Source organism: Lactuca virosa, chromosome 8 (genome assembly GCF_052849685.1).
Source record: "Lactuca virosa cultivar CGN04683 chromosome 8, Lactuca_virosa_CGN04683_v6, whole genome shotgun sequence".
NCBI lineage: Eukaryota > Viridiplantae > Streptophyta > Magnoliopsida > Asterales > Asteraceae > Lactuca > Lactuca virosa.
Genome location: NC_136433.1, coordinates 136,767,781 through 136,788,209, shown reverse-complemented (window position 1 = coordinate 136,788,209; position 20,429 = coordinate 136,767,781). Strand labels below are relative to the sequence as shown.

Below are 20,429 nucleotides of genomic sequence, written 5' to 3'. Positions count from 1 at the left end.
GACACAATCCATTGAGATGATTTTGTTATAATATATGATTATCTAAAATTAATCAATGATACCAATTGTTAAAAATATAAATAGATCGATAGTTATATTCAATTTTTTTCATCAAGATTATATAATTTTAATAAGTGTCTATCTTATTATATAGCTCAAAATACTTATAATATTTAATATCAACCTTACAATATTTAATATAAATTTAATTTTTTCAAAATTAATAACAATCAATATAATTATTTTAATAATATATGAATCGATAGTTTTACTACATAACAATATCCTATGAAAAGCTTATGCATTCAGCTGGTTTTACAATAAAAATTAAAACATAGAGCATTATTGTGAAACGCGCATTTCATCAACAATGTTTTAAAATCCGGTTTTTTAGTTGAACCGGTATGGTGACCGGTTTCCGGTTCAACCAGTTTAACCGGTTTCTATAATTTTCATTTTTTTCCTATTTTTCTATATATACATACATATAAAAATCATGAATTTGACGTTTACAAGTTCAAACATTAAAAATACATATAAAAATAAGTTGTGGATCAATCCAAATACATTAAAATAACATATAACTATAAGTTTTAGTGTTTTACATCAATCAATATACGTCAAAAAGAAAATAAAATATAATAGCGAAACAAAATATAGTTTTAGATGAATACAAACACATAAAAAAACTTTATAACATTTACCATATGTTTTTATTTAAAGAAAATTAAATAGATTTGAAAAATATTACCAACGTTTATTATGCAAATGATTATTTTTATGTATTTTTATTCGGTTTTGACCGGATTTTTCTAAAAACCGGCCGGTTCAATCCGCTTCAGAAATCGACGTAAAACCGGTGATAGTTGGACCGCTTCTTCTTCCGGTTTCTGGTCCAACCGGTTCGACCGGCCGGTTCAAACCTGTTTTTAAAACATTGTTCATCAGTTAGTTTTACAATTTTACAATAAAAATTAAAGAAAAATCACCAATAAAGTCCTAATATTTCGGGTCAGTTTACGGTTTAATTCCAAATTAAATTTTGTTTATAAAAAGAGACAGATTACCGACTAAAACTTTGGAATAACCATTTTTAGGTGGTTTTGCAAATTTATCCAGTATCCCGTCTTTTTTCGTTAATTGGTCAAAATATTGAAACTTTTCTGAAGATTACGTTATTTTTTTACCAATAACCAAAATATTGAGATTTTGTAGAAGATTACTCTTGAACTAATGTATATTGTTAACAAATCATTTATAAACATAACATATATATATTTTTTATTATAAACAGAAAAATATAATTGTTGCTAGTTTCTAGGAATGAAAAAGTGGACTAAGTACCCTCTATAATATTGTTTGTTGACAACTTCAAATGTCTACGATCTTTTTATGTATCGTTGCGGGGTGTCATGGTGAGATGCACCATATAGATGTATCTCTTATGTTCTTTAAACTAATTATTGCCCAACCTCCATTGCCTTACATGGTAACAACCATTAGATGACACACATCCACCGAGGATGAAAAGTCAACATTGAATGACAGTCATAACAATGAATAACGTAGACAATTTGAAGTTCTTAACAATCAAAATATATATATATATATATATATATATAAATTAGCAATAACTATATTTTTTGTTTATAATAAAAAAGATATGTTATGTGAATAAACGATTTGTTAATAATAATATACATTAATTCAAAAGTAATTTTCAGAAAAATCCTAATATTTTTGTTATTGGTAAAAAATAACGTAATTTTCTTAAAATTCATATTATTTTGACCAATTAACGAAAAAAGACAGAATACCGGCTAAATGTACGAAACCAGTCTAAAAAGGTCATTTCAAAATTTGAGCCAATAATCTGTCTTTTTTCATAACAAAAATTAATTTAAGTTTGAATCATAAATTGGTTTAAAATATTGGAAATTTATTGGAAAATTTTAAAATTAAAACATAGAGACTATAATTTAATGAAATCTCAGTTTATTTTGGTAGCATTTTGCAAAGTGGTAAGTCTTAATCATGGTTGTCAAAATCGCGATCCTGATCGTAGGATTTTACGATCCTACGATCCTAGGTATGAAAAACGATTTGAATCGTAAACGGATCGTATTTGGGGTAGGATTATAAGATCGTAGGTAGGATCGTGATCCGATCCGATCCGATCCTACCTTTCCTTGACTTTTTTTTTTTTTTTTTTTTTGCAAACGAAATCATTTTACCATTTTATTTCTTTTTCCAAGTTACAGTTTATCATTTTATGTTGTGACTTATGATTAATATTTTGAAGTTTTTATAACTTTTGAACAAAAAATTGAATGTTTAAAATATTTTTCATGTATTAAAATTATAAATTAAAATTATGTTTTATTTTATAGGATCTTAGGATCCCGATCCTGATCTTGCAAACCCAAAAACGATTATAATATCAATCTTGACAACATTGGTGTTAATTAGAATGAGATTTGAGAAGAAAATATAAAAAGATAAAATAAAATAACTTCTGGAACTAAAACAGGAGAATATTGACAGTTGGACGCGTGTGGGAAGCACCTCCAGTGTCTTTTTTTCTCAACCGTACGTTCTTTAACATTCAAATCCATGTCCCGCCACCACTTTACCCTGTTCTCTTTACTTTTACCCTTTTCTGCTCACAAATTTCAAATCTTTAACGACAACCCACCTCAAAATTCCCATTGTTCCCACTCATCATCATCTAACCACCATGAAATTCCTTCATTCTCCTTCATCATCTTCTTCCACCTCCGAATTTCCCACCACCAGCTGTATCCCCGCCGCCCTCCGCCGCCTGCTCTGTTTCCACAGTCTTCCCGCACTCCCTTTTGATCATCACATCGAAGAATCCTTTGAAGATAATGAGTTCGATGAGCTTTATTGTGCTAATAAGCTTAAAGGTAGTCCCGGGATTGTGGCAAAACTTATGGGGTTGGATTCGATTCCAATAGGGAATTCGATAAATCAATGGAGCAAATTGGGGTTGCAGAAAAGAAACGATTATGTTCGTGAAGCACCGAGTTTTGTAGAGCTTGAAAACGAGAAATTCATCATTCTTAGCTTTGAAGGAGGTGGTAAAGACAAGGAATTGAAGTTAAAATCTCCGAAAACTCGAAAGTGTTTACCTGAATTCCAGGAGAAAACAAGGAACAGGAAGAATCAAGAAATGTCGATTTGTCAAAGTCCAGTGAATGGTGGAGAAGTTATGAAGTACTCATGTGAATTGTTGGATTTCAACCAGAATTCCAAGAAATCATGTGATACAGAGTGTTGTAAAAGAGTGAGATCAAGGAATAATAACCTTGAGAAAGTTGAAATTGAGTCCGACTCTGAAAATTCAAGCCCCGTTTCTGTTCTTGAATTCAAAGAAGATCAAGAAGCTTCACATTCAGGTTTGATCCCTGAAATAATGGGTTTTATAGTAAAATTCAGTTTTGGTGATTTTTAATGATCTGGGTATTAATAATTTGCAGGAAAAGAACAATTAAAGTTCAAAACTCCGAATTCAAGGAGAAAATTGAGAGAGGATCTTGACCAGAATGCACCATCTCCATCTCCAAGAAGCAGCTGCAATTCAACGGGTGAAGGTGTTGAATCAAGCAGAAAAGGTAAGATATGCATTGGATTAAAGAAGAATAATGTTATGATTGGGAAAATGTGGAAAGAAATTTGCAAAATGGCAGAAAGAGATATAATGGATTCTAGTATGGTGAAGAGAGAAAGATGGAAAGGTGAAGATTATGAAGAGATTGGTGTCAGTTTTGAGTTGCAAATTCTTGATCAACTAATACTTGAACTATTCACCATCACATGAAAGCTAATTTGATTTGTAAAATACTTACTACTAATTACTATCACACTTCATTGTTTTCTTTATGGATACATATAAATGTATAAGTTAACTTGTAAGAGCCTTTTGTAGACATATCCCTCTTGATTTGTAAACCATGTTAGATTTGAATTGACTCCAATGACTTGAAGATGCCCACCCTACAAAACTTCATGTACAAGGTACAATGTGTTTTTGTTGTACTACTTTGCATAACAAGAATTTGACGTTTCACCCATTTATATCATGTTATTTCCTTTTTATGTGTCTTATAGATATTATCTTAACTTGGAGAGAAAATATCTATTCTAGTACAAATTAAATGTTTAAATCAAAAAATATATGCACACAAATTATCATAAAGATAAACAAAGAATATACAAGGAAACGATAATAATCCTAAACCTATATGAAACACCCCTCTCATGCTATGAGACATAATCTTATTTCACATTTTCAACATTTTGCATGCAAAATTTCCTCCTTAATATTTCACATTCCTTGTTTTTTTTTCTTCAAAGAAATATCTATCTTTCAACCATTAAAAAAAATACTCAATACTATAAGGATAGAGAAAGAGAGAAGCTCACAGTGGTAGCCTTGGTGGTCTACCACCGAGTTCCTCATTTTTTCGTGGTCACTGCGCATAGGGCATGGTGTAGCCGCCCACCCCCACTTGCCACATTAGCCACGTCCATGCTCAGTGTGTGTAGTGTGTGTGTTATATTACTACCAATTTGTACCATCCAACTTGTTGGTAACTAAAAAACTGGGTATTAGTATTGGTATTGTATAGTATACTATTGGTACTAGATAGATATGTGTACCAACTATGGTTGGTATGTTACAGGGTTTGGGGAAAAAAAATTAGTATCGTATCATGTCCACCCCTAATATCTCATGCCTAAGACCTCCACAACCTTTACTATCCCCATATAGTTGACCTAGATCACATCACACATCTCACAATCTCAATTAGGTGACTACACCCAAAAGTCTCCTAGGTATGTCCCAAGTAGTTATACCATAATAAGTCTATCAATCTATCACTCTCATAACCTATACACCTCGTAAAAATCATATCGCATTTTTTATGTCGTCCTCACACTTATCCCATAGTAGGCGTGAATCATGTCGTATATGGATATCTCAACCAAGACCATAACTCATTCATAAGCCTACACACCAACACCTCATACTAAGGATACTCTTCCTTTATAAACACTCTAGTCCCCTCACTAGCAACATAGTCGCTCAAATACCAACAACTCCATGACAGTCCTACCCATAATCATATGCTAGTTCCCTTAAGGACCACCTTGTCTTCAACTTGACTCACAATATGGTCATACTATATGTCCACTCATCATAACTGACATGTCATTACAATAGGACTCTTAAAGTATCTCATCAAGTCTAAAATCCCATCTAGTGTCCATTACTCTCAACACGTCCACATCGGTCACAACTCACACCTCTATATTGATCGACACATAATTAATACTCTAAATCCAACACAAATTAAAAGATCCAATGAAACTGTCTATTTGTCCAAGGACTCGTACCTACTTCCTAACATAAACGCGATCAAGGATCATGAGCCCCATCTTTACAAACTCATAATCATCATATACTCACTCCCCCGACGCCTTAAAATTGTCTCTAATAACCTACCTAGATCACACACCACCTAACCACATCATCCCCACATCACAATATGTTCAATGAAGCACATAAAAAGGTCTCTCAAAACTCCACAACACACCCAACATCTTAAATAATATATAGATTCTTGGACGACAAAGGTAAAGCATGTTAAAGTTTATAAATGATATATAAATTCTTTTATAGATTGAATGTTTAGGTTAAAAGTAAAGATAACAAATAATCTAATTATGGTCTTAAGAGAGAAAGATAAATACAAGATACACAAAGAAACGATAATAATCATAACCTATATGAATACTCACAATGACTGTCACATCAAGTAAATAAAACTCGTATTAGGATTTTATGTTCTTTCACATTGTCTCAGTTGTTTTCGAAATTACAAAAGACCAATGAACAAAGACATGCGAACACATGAATGTAAAACAAATGCAAGTACCACTAAGAAACGCTCATTCATTTATTCATGTACAAGTAGCCTCCTTGACTCTTTAAACGGTTGGATATAATCAACTATCTTAAACATTATTTCAAATTTCCGGAACCTATAACCAATAATATAACCAAAGATCCTTTGAATCCAATGGAATGTAGGGAATAATCTAACTTATGGGAATCACGAGTTCAAAACGCATGAGAAGCTTTATGAACCTATATTTTTCGCCTTTTTTGTTATACAACGGGACACAACGTATGCCTGTTCTCAACTCTGAAACAGGTAAGCAAGTTTGGCCTCCAAACTCATTTTTCTTGGTGATGTCATTATCTTTAACCACAATTCTTAACAATGCCAATTCCGGGACCTTAATAGGAAATTCAAACTCCTCATTCCAAAGTGGCCACCAATCATCCTCAATTGTCTTGGTTTTATACATTCTTGGAGATTTATCATCATCAGCATCCTCATATCCATATACTCCCACCTACCAATGATTTTAATTTTCAAATCACCATATCTTCAAAGAATGGTAAGATAAACAAGATAGGGAAAATTCGATCCAACTCACTTTTGCATAGAAGTCAGGTGGAGAACAGTAATCGAAGTGAGCATGATGAAACTCCGAATGCCATCCCTCTCCCATGTAAATTTTTACCTTTTCAAGAACATAAAGGGAGATGATTAATTAATTAATTAATTAATATATGATTGCCTTTTTGTTAGATTTCCAGTCAACCTTCAAAATTTTCTTAACTTCATTGGGACGAAAGCTCAGGTCCCCATCACATAAAAACTTTGGTTTCTTCACATACCCACGGCCACCATTGGCTCTGAACATTCCTTGCATCAACCACAGATTCTTTCCATATCCCTGAAAAAATGGAGATTCTGTTTGTAAATATATAGTTGAAATATATATATATATATATATATATATATATATATATATATATATATATATATATATATATATATATATATGCATACATGCATACCTGCATGTTGAATGCAACCATTTGAGCTCCATGCTTCCAACCATGAAATGGACTGTAATTAGACGAATCAAGGCGCGTCCCTTTAGGGTACACCCTCAGTATATTCCTCTCCGTGAATCTAGATCCATATCAAATATCAATCAAGAATAATAATAAATGAAGGATCTTTAACACTCGTTTCACATTTTTCAGTTTATTTGATTCAAGAAAGATTTGGATTTCGCCTCAAAATCAAAACTTTTTAAGGGTATTGTATTGTATTGTATTTGTACCTCACGATTTGTTGCCCATGTTCTTGGCAAGCTTCTACAAGGGCCTGTTCACTCAAGCTAAGACGTTTGTATTTATTTGGGTCAACATGTAAAGAATCAACCACGTTTCCTTTATGCTTTACAGCATGGATAAAGATCAAGTCCTTGTACTCAGGGACTTCACCCTGTAAATCTTCCTCAGGATGCTTACTTTCTTCATCTGAACCTTCTTTGCTTTTCAAGCAGTCAAAAATGGTCCCAGATTTTATATTCTGTTGCAAAAAAAAAATATATATCTTATGTTACACCAATCATACAATAATAATAAATCAAGAAATCAAATTACACTAGTCATTTTCTTATCATCCACAGTCTCTGGCTCCAAAGACTCATTTGGTGGTTTTGTTGAGATGATGATCTTCTTCTTTAGTTCCTCAGGTGAGGGTAGTTTAGTCAATTTATGATCTTTGTCTGGCAGAAGCAGCATGTCCTGAAACGTGCTTTTCACCATCTACAATTAACAGTTTTGTAAGTTTTCTTTCAGTAATGGGGAAGAATGATCAAGATTCAAGAAACATGAAATGTTTTATTTTTACACACAAGCGCCACTTTATCGCGTAGTTTTTTGTTGAGATGATCTTCAAAAGTGATAACAACTGGATATTCGGAAGCATGGAAGGCGTAATCCTTGATAACTCTCAAACATTTCCTCAGTTTTACAGATGAGGTTAGAGTCCTTTGCAGAAAGAAGAATCGTATTAGTGATATTACATTATTACCCTTCGAACATGAAGCAAAATAATCAACTTCATACCTTCCATGACAAACATTTATATCGGTATTTGTCGAATTTGGCCAAAGATCCAATTCAATACCTCTTACGCCTTTCTGTAGGGCCCTTATGATAGGCCTAACACTACTGTCACTTGTAAACTGGTTACCAGTTAAATAAGTATTGTGACTTGTGTAAATATAATAATGAGAAAGTGGAGATTTCATGTCGTCAAGAATCGTCTGAAAGTATCAAAGATATGTTCTTGTGAGATTTCATGCTTCAGAACTCATTTAAAAAAGGTAAAATTTATAGAAAAATTACTTGAAGAGGATAGTTGAGATCACTGTATAAATATTGCAAGAGATGCAGGCCTTTGTGTTGAAGATTGTGATGTTTTGCTCTGTTGAAAATGGCTTGGGCATCAGCATCAGTTTGTTCTTGGTATTCTGTCAAGAAATCATGAAGATTTTGAACACTCATTATACCATCCTCTGAGTAGTTTGAAACCACTTGTTTAAGATCTTCTGGAAGTGCATCCCCTTTTGGCCTGAAATGCCTCAAGAAGCAACCGAATACCTCAAAAGATTGCATGATCTACAGAAGATGGAAAGAGAGGTGAATTATTATATATATATATATATATATATATATATATATATATATATATATGTGTGTGTGTGTGTGGAACAGAAGATGTGAAAGTGATTGCTTCCAATGATTGAAAAGGAATGGGGTGTCAAAAAGGGGAAATAAAAACTTTAAAGATTCTAGCTTCATTAATATTGCCCCATATGAAAGTGAGAATTATTCTTACCAGCTAATATTCCAAATTCCATTCTTTTGCTTCTCTTTCTATTCCTGGAATATCTTCTGCATAAGATACATGTTTTCCATGATCACTTGCATATTTTTGTGAGATTATTGCAAAAAAATGAATAGCATTTTATTTCATAGCCATATGATTAACAAACAAATAAGAGTTACATATGTAAATCAACATAGAAGTGAAAAATGCATACAATATAGTACTTGCAAACGTGATTTTATATAGATTAACAACAGATACAATGTTGACTACAATCCAAAAGACATACTTGAATGATGATCAACACTTGATGAAGATTCCAAATCAGATAGAGGACACAACAATCAATTTAAGTGTAGTAACATAAATCGGCCAAACTAATTATGTCTCCATGTTGATGATGAAAACAATGCTAGATGTTCTGTGTATATACAACAACACTGGAAATTGTTTTTTTGTGTTATATATACCAACTGCAGTTATCTGTCAAACTGACAGTTAATTAACGAAATTAGTATTAAAAATAGAAATTAATTTTGTATCTGAAAGTTATAAAATAAATATGGGATTGTCAAGAAAGCCTAAGAACCCTAAGGGCCATGGTCATATCTTTGACAATTAAATCTTCATACATTTCTATATAATCTTGGTTAGCTCAACCCATTTCCTTAGCCCAAAGGCCTCAATCCCTAGTTTATTGAACTTTTCAATCAACCAAGGACTTATAAGGCCTTTAGTGTTTTCTCATTCTACATAGAAATATTTTCTATTCAAAGTTCAAACACCAACAATATCCCACGTTTGAATGGAAAATAAGGTAATCTAGAGCAACTATAATATTTTCTATCATGGAGGCTCAATGTGATATGCATAAGAAAAAGTGTTAAGAAACTTGAACATTTCTTACATCGTACTATTTGGATTTACTTTGTGGGTAGTGAACTAAAGTCTTGAACTAACCACTTTTTGTAGTAGAATGAAACAAACAGTATCCCATGTACTATATCTATGCATAATTCAGCTCTTATGGTTTCCTAGTTCATGTCAGTTTTAGAGAGCAAACATATCTTTGTCCTCAAAGACGCAACCACGCATCAATCTCATATAGGGAATGCCAATCAAGAATAATTTGTAGTATTCCACTATAACAACTATTAGCATTGTTAAAAATAAATATTTCGTCCCTAAAAAATCAACAAAAAATATCTCAAAGAAACGTCATAGGAGTGAATATACTTGTGTGTTTGTGCTACTTTGAGTCCTCCCCAACAAGTTTGCCTATTGAACCTATACCGTAGGACCTCAGGTGATGACTCATTGGGTTGGCTTTAAGCTCATTCCCCTCGGTATGAAGAGAGCTTGATCCCTACTTTCCTTCAAGTGTAGGTAATTAATGGAAATGTTTCCATTTTTCAACAAGTATCTTATTGTCTTATATCTTCGCCTTATTTGTATTGAATTGTCATTGTAAATATGATTCTTTGCTCTTGTTAGAGAAGCCATGCTATCACAATGTATGTAAATGATGTGACATGCTTCGGCCACAAATGAATACCCTAAACTTTTCCTTTAAGTGTAAATACACAACCACTTATGGACTTACTTTCAAAATTGTTGAAATCTAGTTAGCATCACATATCATCATCACAAGATAATTCTAAGACTGGAGGATATATAGTATAAAGTAACCCATAGTTAGTTCCTTGTGTGTTTTAGGTACCTAAGTACTCTTCAATTCATCAATCAACCAATATGAGGACTTATAAGGCCTTTGGATATACAGAGGTTTTATTTCAAAACTAAAAGATTACAACTCTTTCCTACAACAAACAACACAATCTCATTGCAAGAAAATTTAGAGCAAGTCAAACCCAACTCTAAGAATGAATGATGAGCTAGTCTAAGTGCATAATATACACTAGAAAACAAGACATGTGATACCTAATTTACATGAATTCGAAGCGCACGAGTAACCTTGCAGATGTATATTGATCTCCTTTACGATTACAAAGAGGGATTGCACGAATACCTGGCCTCAATTCTGATACAGGCAGACAAATTTGGCCAGCAAAATCATCTTTTTCTGACATGTTGTAATCATGTACTTCAATTCGAACAAAAGCTAATTCAGGAACTGCTAATGGAAATGTAAACTCTTCATTCCAAACAGGTGTCCAGTTGTCCTCTTTGATCTTTGTCTTTTTCATTTTCTTATCAACTGGTGCTCCAGCTATACCCACCTGTCTCATTAATCCACCATTTCATATACTATTTAGTTACCATTTCATTTAAACATATCTTTTTAATAGTACAGCTTTGAATGTTAAGTTAAGAGAGTAAAGATAATTACCCTGGTGTAGAAATCTGGTGGGGAGTATTTATCAAAATGAGTTTTTTTAAAATCAAAACGCCATCCATCTCCCATATAGATTTTCACCTGTTGATCAACATAATCACATTGTGAGAAGAGTTAATCCATGTTTCGTATGTTTAGCTAAAAGGGTCTTGATTTTAACCTTTAAAGATGTTTGGGGTGGAAGCTTTGCTTTACGATTAAACACCTCATTCGTGGGCCCTTGTCTCATTAAAAAATCTGGTTTTTTCACATAACCACAACCTCCATTAGCTCTAAACATTCCATGCATTAACCAGAGTGATCTACCATATCCCTGAATTAAATATCAAAGTTGACACATTAGTTACTAATAATAACATGGTAAGGGACATAATATAAAAGAATTTGTTGTTTAAGAAACTGTGTCCTAAGTCCTAACCTGCATATTAAATGCAACCATCTGAGCTCCATGCAGCCAACCGATTAGTGGCTTGTAATTGGTGGAGGTTATACGAGTTCCTTTGGGATAAATCCTAAGAATATTCTTTTGGCTGAACCTAAAAACCAAATATTCACAATACAAATCATTAGTATAGATATGATCATAAAATTCGTATTATGAATCTGTAACACCCTAAACCCTAAGTTATAGACTAGCCCAATAAACGTTGTATCAAACTTTTCAATTTTTATTTATTTGGAATGAGTTGTTATAAAGTATAAATTTTCTCTCTTAAACTCCTCACTCAACAACAACAACAACAACAATAGGGAACACCCAAGTTCCATAACAATGGGGTGGGGGAGTTATAAGCAGCCTCTACCTGAGGGTAGGGAGACTGCTTCCATAGATCACCTTCAGCATAAGAAGCAAAAAAATTAAATCACAAGATCACACTATATCTCCTGCATATGAGACACCAGCCCATAATGAAAAAATAAACAGTGGTGTGTGTGACTAAAGAAAAAACAGATACATGCAATAAAGCTTAAAGTAATGAGGAGCAATGGTAAACTGGTGAAGAATACTATTTGGATAATGGATACTAGCAATATAAGTGGAATGTAAAGATGGGGTAGTTTAGTCTTTTATCTAAATAATTTATACCTCACTACATCATGTCTATGATTTTCTACAGCCTTTTCAAGTGCTTGTTCAGCCAAACTTAGGTGCCTAACTTTGTCCTTTTCAACTTTCAATGCATCCTTCAATCCACCTTTTGGTTTTCCAGCATGAATTGCAATTAGCCGCTTGTAAATAGGAGATGAAGGTGATATTTTTCCCTCGGTGTCAACATCATGGTCACTCCTATCACTTCCTGACTGCAACATATAAACACACAAATTCACTTAGCAAAAACTCACATGGTAAAACTGATTGATAAGACTCAGTTATCATTGTGGGACAAACCTTAAAACATTTTTCTTCATATGATCCATTTCTTGAAGGATCTTCACTCCAAGAATCATCATCATCAGAAGAGGAAGAAGAAGAAGAAGAAATGCGGCTCTTTCTTGAGCTACCTTGCTTGTCATCTTCAGCTTCAAGGTACTCTTTTGGGGGTTTGGTTGAAATCAAGATCCGATACTTTAAGCTCTCGGGTGTTGGGAATTCTTCCAATTTTTCTGATTCAGGGAAATATAGCATTGGGCCAAATGTTTCAGTGACCATCTGCAATAACAGAAAACAGGGATATGAACAATATGAACAATATGAACATCATGGTAATGTGACTAGATGATTACATTTCACAGAATAGAAAAATATTCACCTGAGCTACTTTTGCTTGAAGATCAGGTGTAAGGTGGTCTTCGAGTGTTATGATGACTGGATAGGGAGAAGCCATGAAGGCATACTCTTTGATTGCTTTCAAGCACCTCAAGAGTTCTACAGGGCTCGTCAGGGTCCTTCCATGAAGAACATGCACATGCTTTTTTGATGAGTTTGGCCATAGATCAAGTTCTATGACTCTTACACCTCGTTTGAGTGCTTTGATGATTGGAACTTCACTGCACTTGCTGCTTAACTGGTTCCCAGTCAAGTAAGAGTTGTGGCCGGTGTATATGAAGTAATGGGATAAGGGAGCAGTCATATCTTGGTGAACCTGAAATTGAAATCCATGGTTTTTTGTTAGCAACGATGGAATATGTTATGAGTTCACTTTCTCTACAGTTTCAGCCAAGAAAATGCGAATTGTTGGATGAAATTAGTGCCAAGAACATATGAATCGCCCTTGATTGACCCAGAAAAAGCCAACACTAGTTATGGATTTAAGCTAAAAATCGAAGTTCCGATCTGGTTTTTTAGATCAAACTTAGTACTCACACGAATCAAAACGTGTATGGACTTGTTAAAATCCCTACTAACAAAATAACAGAAACAACAGTTAACCAAACCGAAGATACCTGTGATCTAATTGGGGGATTAAGGTCGACGCTGAAGAGGAAGTGATGGAAATCCTCTAGAGAAAGAGCCTTCCTATTAATAAACTTTGCAAGATGATGCCGCTTGTGAAGTATCTGCTCCACTATACGCTCAGCTTCAGAAATCGAAGAATCGTGTTCATTGTCGCCCTGGTAATCCTCCAAAAACCGCCGGAGCTGATCTGCCGTCATGTGGATCCCATCGTCGGAGTACTTCTTGAATGCTTCTTTGACGTCAGTCGGCGGCTCTGCTTCCGATATCTTGAACTTCCTCGTAAAACACCAGCATACCCTGTAATTCCCCATTACCCTTTCACTCTGTCTGTAAGATTCTCTCCAGCTTTTTAGGGTAACAAAATACAAATGTGGGTAATGGAAAATTCGGAATTTGTGCGAGTGCGTATATATAGAACATACTGACTTTAAGCGATGGTGAAGCACACGCTTCTCGTTGTAGTAGATTCTTCACAGATGGAGCGATGAGAGAGAATATGTGTGTGTGAAATGTCGATCCTTCTGATTGATTTCGTGTCGTTGATTGCCATATGAACACACACACCACTGACAAAGCATCAGTCAATTGGAATTATTAAAGTATTCCCTTCCCGCCTTATTTAAATATTATCCGTCCAACAAATAATATGACTGATTCATGTTGCAAATCTGATTAATGATTATCATAGTTTTATAATGTTTGGTAGTTAGAAAATTCATTTCAAATTTTTATTTTGATCGTGTTGATTTCGAGAAACACTAGAATCCCAACAAAAAAAAAAAGCAATTATTTAATACATGGTATGACAATCAACCTGCTGTTTTGATTAGAGTATGCGAGGGGTAACAACCAAAATTGAGTTTTGGGGTTAACGTTTTGAAGGTTCGATTTCTTGAAGGTCCGACATGTGTTTGTCCCTGGATCTCAGAAACATGTTATTGTTAGTCAGTCTCTATGTTGATGACATGATCTACACATGGTCGTCTAAAGAGCTCATTTATCAATTTAAAATGGAGATGATGAAGACGTTTGAAATGACAGACCTTGGAAAGCTACATTATTTTCTTGGGATCGAAATAAAGCAAACAAACACCAGTATTTTTATTGCTCAAGAAAAATATGTATCAGACATGCTAAAGGGTCTCAACATGGAGAATATTGAACCAGTCACAACTCCTATGAACACTAATGAAAACACTAATGAAAAGCTGACATGTGAAGATGGCACAGGAATAACAGATCCTCAAAATTACAGGAGCATAGTTGGGAGGTTAATCTACCTCACTCACACAAGACCAGACATAAGTTTTGCAGTGGGAGTAGTTTCAAGATTCATGCACAAACCCACAAAACAACACTATGGAGCTGTCAAAAGAATTATTCGTTACTTAGCTAGTACCAAGCATTATGGTATCTGGTATTTAAACTCTAAAAGGTTTGTGCTAAAAGGATACAGTGATAGTGATTGGACAGGATCACAAGAAGACAGGAAGAGTACAACAGGGAATTGCTTCAGTACTGGGTCTGGAATAATTTCATGGCAGTCAAAGAAGCAAGCAACGGTAGCTTTATCATCAACTGAGGCGGAATATGTGGCAGTCACAATTACCGCGTGTCAAGCTGTGTGGTTACGAAGACTTATGGGTGATCTTATGCAGGAACAAAGGGAACCAACTGTGATTTACTGTGACAGTCAATCAACAGTTGCCATGACAAGAAACCCAGTTATGCATGGGCGTACCAAGCATATTGAAATTAAGCACCACTACATTCGAGACTTGGTGGCAGCAGGTGTAATATGGGTGGAGTTCTGTCCTACTGAAGAACAATTGGCCGACATGTTCACTAAGGCTCTTCCGCCTGCACATTTTCAGCGTCTCCGAGCTTGTATTGGCATTGGAAGCTTTGAATCAAAGGGGGTGTTGAAGACTGATTCAAAGTCAGTGAAATAAAGTGAAATAAGTGCTCTCGTGTCTGTCTTCATAATTGTTGAAGTCTTTCATATTTCCTGCTTTTACTTAAGTCTTTTCATGTTTCCAGCATTTACTTTTTCAGTTGTAAGTTCTGTTATATATTGCAGCCTTCTGTTCTTTGTTTTTCACCGAATAATACACGAGAGCTTTTCTGCATTTTGCATCGTTCATTTGTTTTGAACCAACATTGAGACTACCATCGGCATTGAACTTTTTTTTAAAAACCCATTTCAAAGGAATTGGATGCTTACCAGCTTGAGGTTCCACCAGATCCTATGTCTCGTTCTTTTCGATCGCCATAATTTCTTCCTCCATTGCTTTCTTCCAGTTAACATCTTGAAGTGCCACGTCTGCTGAGACTGGATCACCAGTGAACAGGGCTAGAGTGCTATCATAAATGTCATTCAAGTTCCTATATCTGAGTGGTGGAGTTTCTGGAGACGACACATCAGAAGAGCCAGATGTGGTCCTCGAGGGCGTAGTAGAAGATGATTCACCATGAGTAGAGCTCGGTGTCGGACTTGATAGAGGAGACATGGGTGTATTGATTGGATGATCATGCACTTCATCTTCTACATTTCCAAATGAATTTGGCTGTGGCATTAAGTTTGTATGAACAGATGTATCCACATAACTTGAATATTCTTCAAAAATCACATCACGGCTGATAACAATATTCTTATTTATAGGATCGAATAACCTGTAGGCCTTTGACATTGTACAATAGCCTACAAAGATGTATTTCTTGGACTTCTCTTCTAGCTTGTGCCTATTTGTGGTGACCAATGCATAGCATAAACAGCCAAAAACACGCAAATGATCAACAGTGGGCTTGAACTCATACCAGGCTTCGAAAGGTGTTTTATTCCATACTGCTTTGGTGGGTGATAGATTGAGGAGATACACAGCTGTGGCTACAGCTTCTGCCCAAAATGAGTCAGACAACTTACTTGTTTTTAGCATTGATCGAGCCATCTCCACAATAGTCCTATTCTTCCTCTCTGTGATTCCGTTTTGCTCAGGTGTGTACGGAGCTGTCAATTCTCTTCTTATTCCTTCTTCTTCACATAATGTAGTGAATTCCTTTGACATGAATTCACCGCCTCTATCAGTTCTTAAAATCTTGATTACAACGTTTCCTTGTTTTTCGACAAGGGCTTTGAATTTTTTGAAGCGCTCGAAAGCTTCATATTTCGCTTTGATGAAGTAGACCCAGCACATACGAGTGAAATCATCAATAAAAAGCAAGAAGTACTTACTCCTTGAGTGTGATTCTGTCCTCATTGGACCACAGATATTTGCACATACTATCTCCAGTTTTTCCGTTGCTCGTCTTGCTTGCCCCTTCAGAAAGGATCTTCGTGTTTGCTTACCTAAGACACACCCTTCACACACATGGGTGGAATCTTTTATGGTTGGCAACCCGTTCACCATCTGTTTGCTTGTTAATAGTTGTAGACCTTTTACATACAAATGCCCATATCGATAGTGCCATAATCTTGACTCATCATCCTTGCTACTCATCATCATATATCCTTCTTTTCGTGAAAAATCTACTGGAAACATCCTATTTCCAGACATTTTTTAGTATAATAGAACTTCACCATTTTGTTTCTTTACCGCACAAGCATCATTTTCAAATTCTACCTTCAATCCATTTTCAATTAATTGGCCTACACTTATCAGATTGTGGGCCAGACCAGGTGCAAAATGAACATCATTGATGAGTTTATCCTTTCCTTCGATGCAAACCGTCACAACTCCTATTCCTTCTATCGCAACTGGTTGGTCATTGCCGAGACGAACACGTGATTTTCCTGTCGTGTTCAGGATTTTGAACTTGTCACGTATACCGGTTATATGATTAGAACATGCACTATCTATATACCATATCTCCTTTGTGACATCAACCGGATGAATGTGGGTCATGAACAAGTAATCTTCCTTCTCTTCAAATTCCTCTTCAGTGTACTTTGCTTGATTTTGCTTTGTCCAACAATCTTCTTCTTTATGACCAAACTTCTTACAATGATCACATTGAACTAGTGACCCTTGTGATCTCCCTCGACCACGACCACGAGATGTTGCTCTGCCTCTTCCTCGACCAAAGGAATATCTACCTTGTTCTCCTTGGATCTGAAATGCACGTTCTCCATCTTGAGTCTGAGATCTGTTGATTCTTTCTTCATGTGCTTGTAGTGAGCCCATCAGTTCATCAAAGGAAAATGTCGCAAGATCCTTTGACTCTTCAATAGCTGCCACAACATGGTCGAATTTAGAAGGTAGACTCCTCAGTACTTTTGCAACAACAACTTCATCAGAGATTTTATCTCCATAAGCACGCATCTGAATCACAATCGAAGATGCTTTTGCCAGGTAATCTTGAACGGTTTCACTTGGTTTCATGTTTAAGGTCTCGAACTGCCTTCTTAGGTACTGGAGTTTAACTGTGATCACCTTTGCTGATCCTTGATATTCAGTTTTGAGAATGTTCCAGGCATCTCGTGATGTGACTGCTGCAACAATTCTGGGAAAGATTGTTTCATCAACAGCTTGTTGGATGAAAAACAAGGCTTTTGCATCTTTCTTTTGATTTTCTTTCTGACGTGTCTCATCTGTGCTTGCTTCTGCATACCCATTTTCAACAAGATCCCACAAATATTGTGACTTGAACAAAGTCTTCATTTTGGTACTCCAGAACTCGTATGAGTCTCCCTTAAAGATTGGAATTTGAGGGTGAGACATGCTAATAGTGTTGAGGTTCTATGCCATCAAAACAAACCAGAGAGACTGAGGAATGCAACCTAAGCTCTGATACCACAATGTTGGTTCAAAACAAATGAACAATGCAAAATGCAGAAAAGCTCTCGTGTATTATTCGGTGAAAAACAAAGAACAGAAGGCTGCAATATATAGCAGAACTTACAACTGAAAAAGTAAATGCTGGAAACATGAAAAGACTTAAGTAAAAGCAGGAAATATGAAAGACTTCAGCAGTTATGAAGACAGACACGAGAGCACTTATTTCACTTTATTTCACTGACTTTGAATCAGTCTTCAACAGTTATATGGTTCTGATCAGAACCAGGAGAAGTTAAGCACTCCAACTTCGTGGGTTAACCTGGAGCTTTCAAGAACAATCAAAAAACTTTTACACCCTCCGATCATAACTCGAACTTGAGATGGATTTTAGAGATGAAGTTTGATTTAAAGACCCAAAGCGACAATGCATATGTTCTCCAGCTTCTAAAGGAAACATTATTTAGGTCTTTGAGTCAAACAGACGTTGGTGACATGTCAAATATTCAGACAGATGGCAAGTGAGGTGACCTTATTTTAATGACTTGTCAAATGGTACATGTCGAGTAGGAAAGGGTTCACCGGGTGACCCCTTCACATTTTTCATAATGACATTTTAAAACCTTAAAATATGAATTTGTTCCCTTATAATGCAAAAAAAAAAATCATGAATGACTATTTAAACCAAAACCGATAAGTTCGTTGGACTACAATGACAATAACCCTCAAAATAATTATACATTTATACTTTAAAATAGGACAAAATTACACAGATGGTCCTTGTGGTTGGCACAAGGGACCAAAGATAGTCCTTATGAGGAATTTTGAACGAGTATGGTCCCTATGGTTTCCAATTGTTGCACGGACAGTCCTTATGATTGACTCCGTTTGATTTATGTCGTTTATCAAAATCACACGATGGTATTTGGTCTTTTGCTTTATTACACGATCTGATCATATTCATAAATGATCCTTACATCCAACTATCATTTACCTCACACCCTAGAAATCCACCCTTTCTTCTCCCCTTTGGTTTTTCATCTTCGTCACTTCGAAACTCAAACGAAAACTAGGGTTTTCATCTTCATCTTTTGTGATTGTTCTAACTTTATGGAATATCCATTCAAAATGCTCAGAAAATCCTATTTTGATCAAAGCTTACGGTGAGTGATCAGTTAACAGCTTTCAATTTTGTTAAAATTTCCATCTTGTAAACTTTTGAGACTTCATTCTTTCCTCATATCATTATTTATTTGTTTTTCAGTTGGGTTAAGTAATGTATGCACATTCAAGATTCACCATGGGGGTATGTTCACAAAATACACAAGAAGACGTTACGTGGGTGCGAGTATTGACTATGTTGACTACGTGGACATGGACGTGTTTTCAGTACATGAGTTAGACGATATGCTGAAGGAGATAGGTTATATTAATGGTGAGCCTATCTACTACCACTTCTTGATTCCAGAGATTGAAATTGATTATGGGTTACCTAATTTAGGTAACGAATCATGCGTACTTCTGTTAAGTAAGCATGTCTCTAATCACAAAGAGATTATGGTGTATATTGAACATGGAACTACTAGAGTCCATACTTACTTTATGTCTCCAAATAAGGTCATATTGGAAGAGATAAATGAGCCTATTTCTTCTGAACTCAATCAGAAAAAGTTTACTAGTACAGAGGTAGGATCATGTAGTAGAAAATTGGATTTGAATGAGAACTATGACTTTTCTAGGACCATTGTACCTTTTGGACATTTTGTTGGAGATGTAGTGAAAGATGCTAGTGTTCAAGCTGCAGGTGAGAAGCTTAACAAAGTCTAAGATGTTGGTGTTCAAGCTATATGTGAGAAGCTTGGTATACCCATTGATACTTAATTAGATGACTTTGATCCTTCGGGGCAACAACTAGTAAGGAAGGTGTTCGTGACATCTGCTAACCAATGCATGCTCGCAATCGTGTCCTTCTTCCCGAAGAACTCAGGGGCTACATATTCCTAGAACTCACGGTAAGTCAAAGTGCGTGTAACGCCCCGATTCTCAGGTATTGATTTCTGATATAAGATTTTTCTTGATTTCAAGGTCTACTCGACTAGTTGGTTGCCCGACTC

The 20,429-nt window shown here is 35.2% G+C and overlaps 3 protein-coding genes across 5 annotated transcripts; 1 reads left to right on the top strand and 2 right to left on the bottom strand.

Annotated features, from left to right (window-relative positions):
- Positions 1 to 2,671: 2,671 nt before the first annotated feature.
- Positions 2,672 to 4,085, top strand: LOC145133375 (uncharacterized). The gene is made up of 2 exons (XM_079068318.1): positions 2,672 to 3,419; positions 3,501 to 4,085. Exons 1-2 carry the CDS (start codon positions 2,738 to 2,740, stop codon positions 3,839 to 3,841), a joined length of 1,023 nt encoding a protein of 340 aa, XP_078924444.1. The 5' UTR covers positions 2,672 to 2,737; the 3' UTR covers positions 3,842 to 4,085.
- A 1,743-nt stretch (positions 4,086 to 5,828) lies between these two features.
- On the bottom strand, positions 5,829 to 8,575 carry LOC145129743 (phosphoinositide phospholipase C 2-like). The gene is made up of 9 exons (XM_079064527.1): positions 8,306 to 8,575; positions 8,024 to 8,223; positions 7,810 to 7,945; positions 7,556 to 7,720; positions 7,231 to 7,481; positions 6,959 to 7,076; positions 6,700 to 6,834; positions 6,532 to 6,618; positions 5,829 to 6,447 (listed from the first exon to the last, which is right to left on the bottom strand). The coding sequence occupies exons 1-9, from the start codon at positions 8,573 to 8,575 to the stop codon at positions 6,127 to 6,129; spliced, it is 1,683 nt and encodes a 560-aa protein (XP_078920653.1). The 3' UTR covers positions 5,829 to 6,126.
- Positions 8,500 to 14,112, bottom strand: LOC145129741 (phosphoinositide phospholipase C 4-like). Of its 3 annotated transcripts, XM_079064526.1 has the most exons (10): positions 13,531 to 14,112; positions 12,897 to 13,229; positions 12,536 to 12,796; positions 12,233 to 12,447; positions 11,564 to 11,681; positions 11,306 to 11,458; positions 11,140 to 11,226; positions 10,819 to 11,029; positions 8,799 to 8,854; positions 8,500 to 8,578 (listed from the first exon to the last, which is right to left on the bottom strand). In XM_079064526.1, exons 1-9 carry the CDS (start codon positions 13,852 to 13,854, stop codon positions 8,802 to 8,804), a joined length of 1,755 nt encoding a protein of 584 aa, XP_078920652.1. In that variant the 5' UTR covers positions 13,855 to 14,112; the 3' UTR covers positions 8,500 to 8,578; positions 8,799 to 8,801. The 3 variants fall into 3 exon arrangements, with proteins under 3 accessions (XP_078920652.1, XP_078920651.1, XP_078920650.1); XM_079064525.1 differs by lacking the exon at positions 8,500 to 8,578 and having other exon boundaries at positions 8,839 to 8,854; positions 10,731 to 11,029; positions 13,531 to 14,111; XM_079064524.1 differs by lacking the exons at positions 8,500 to 8,578; positions 8,799 to 8,854 and having other exon boundaries at positions 10,529 to 11,029; positions 13,531 to 14,110.
- Positions 14,113 to 20,429: the final 6,317 nt, after the last annotated feature.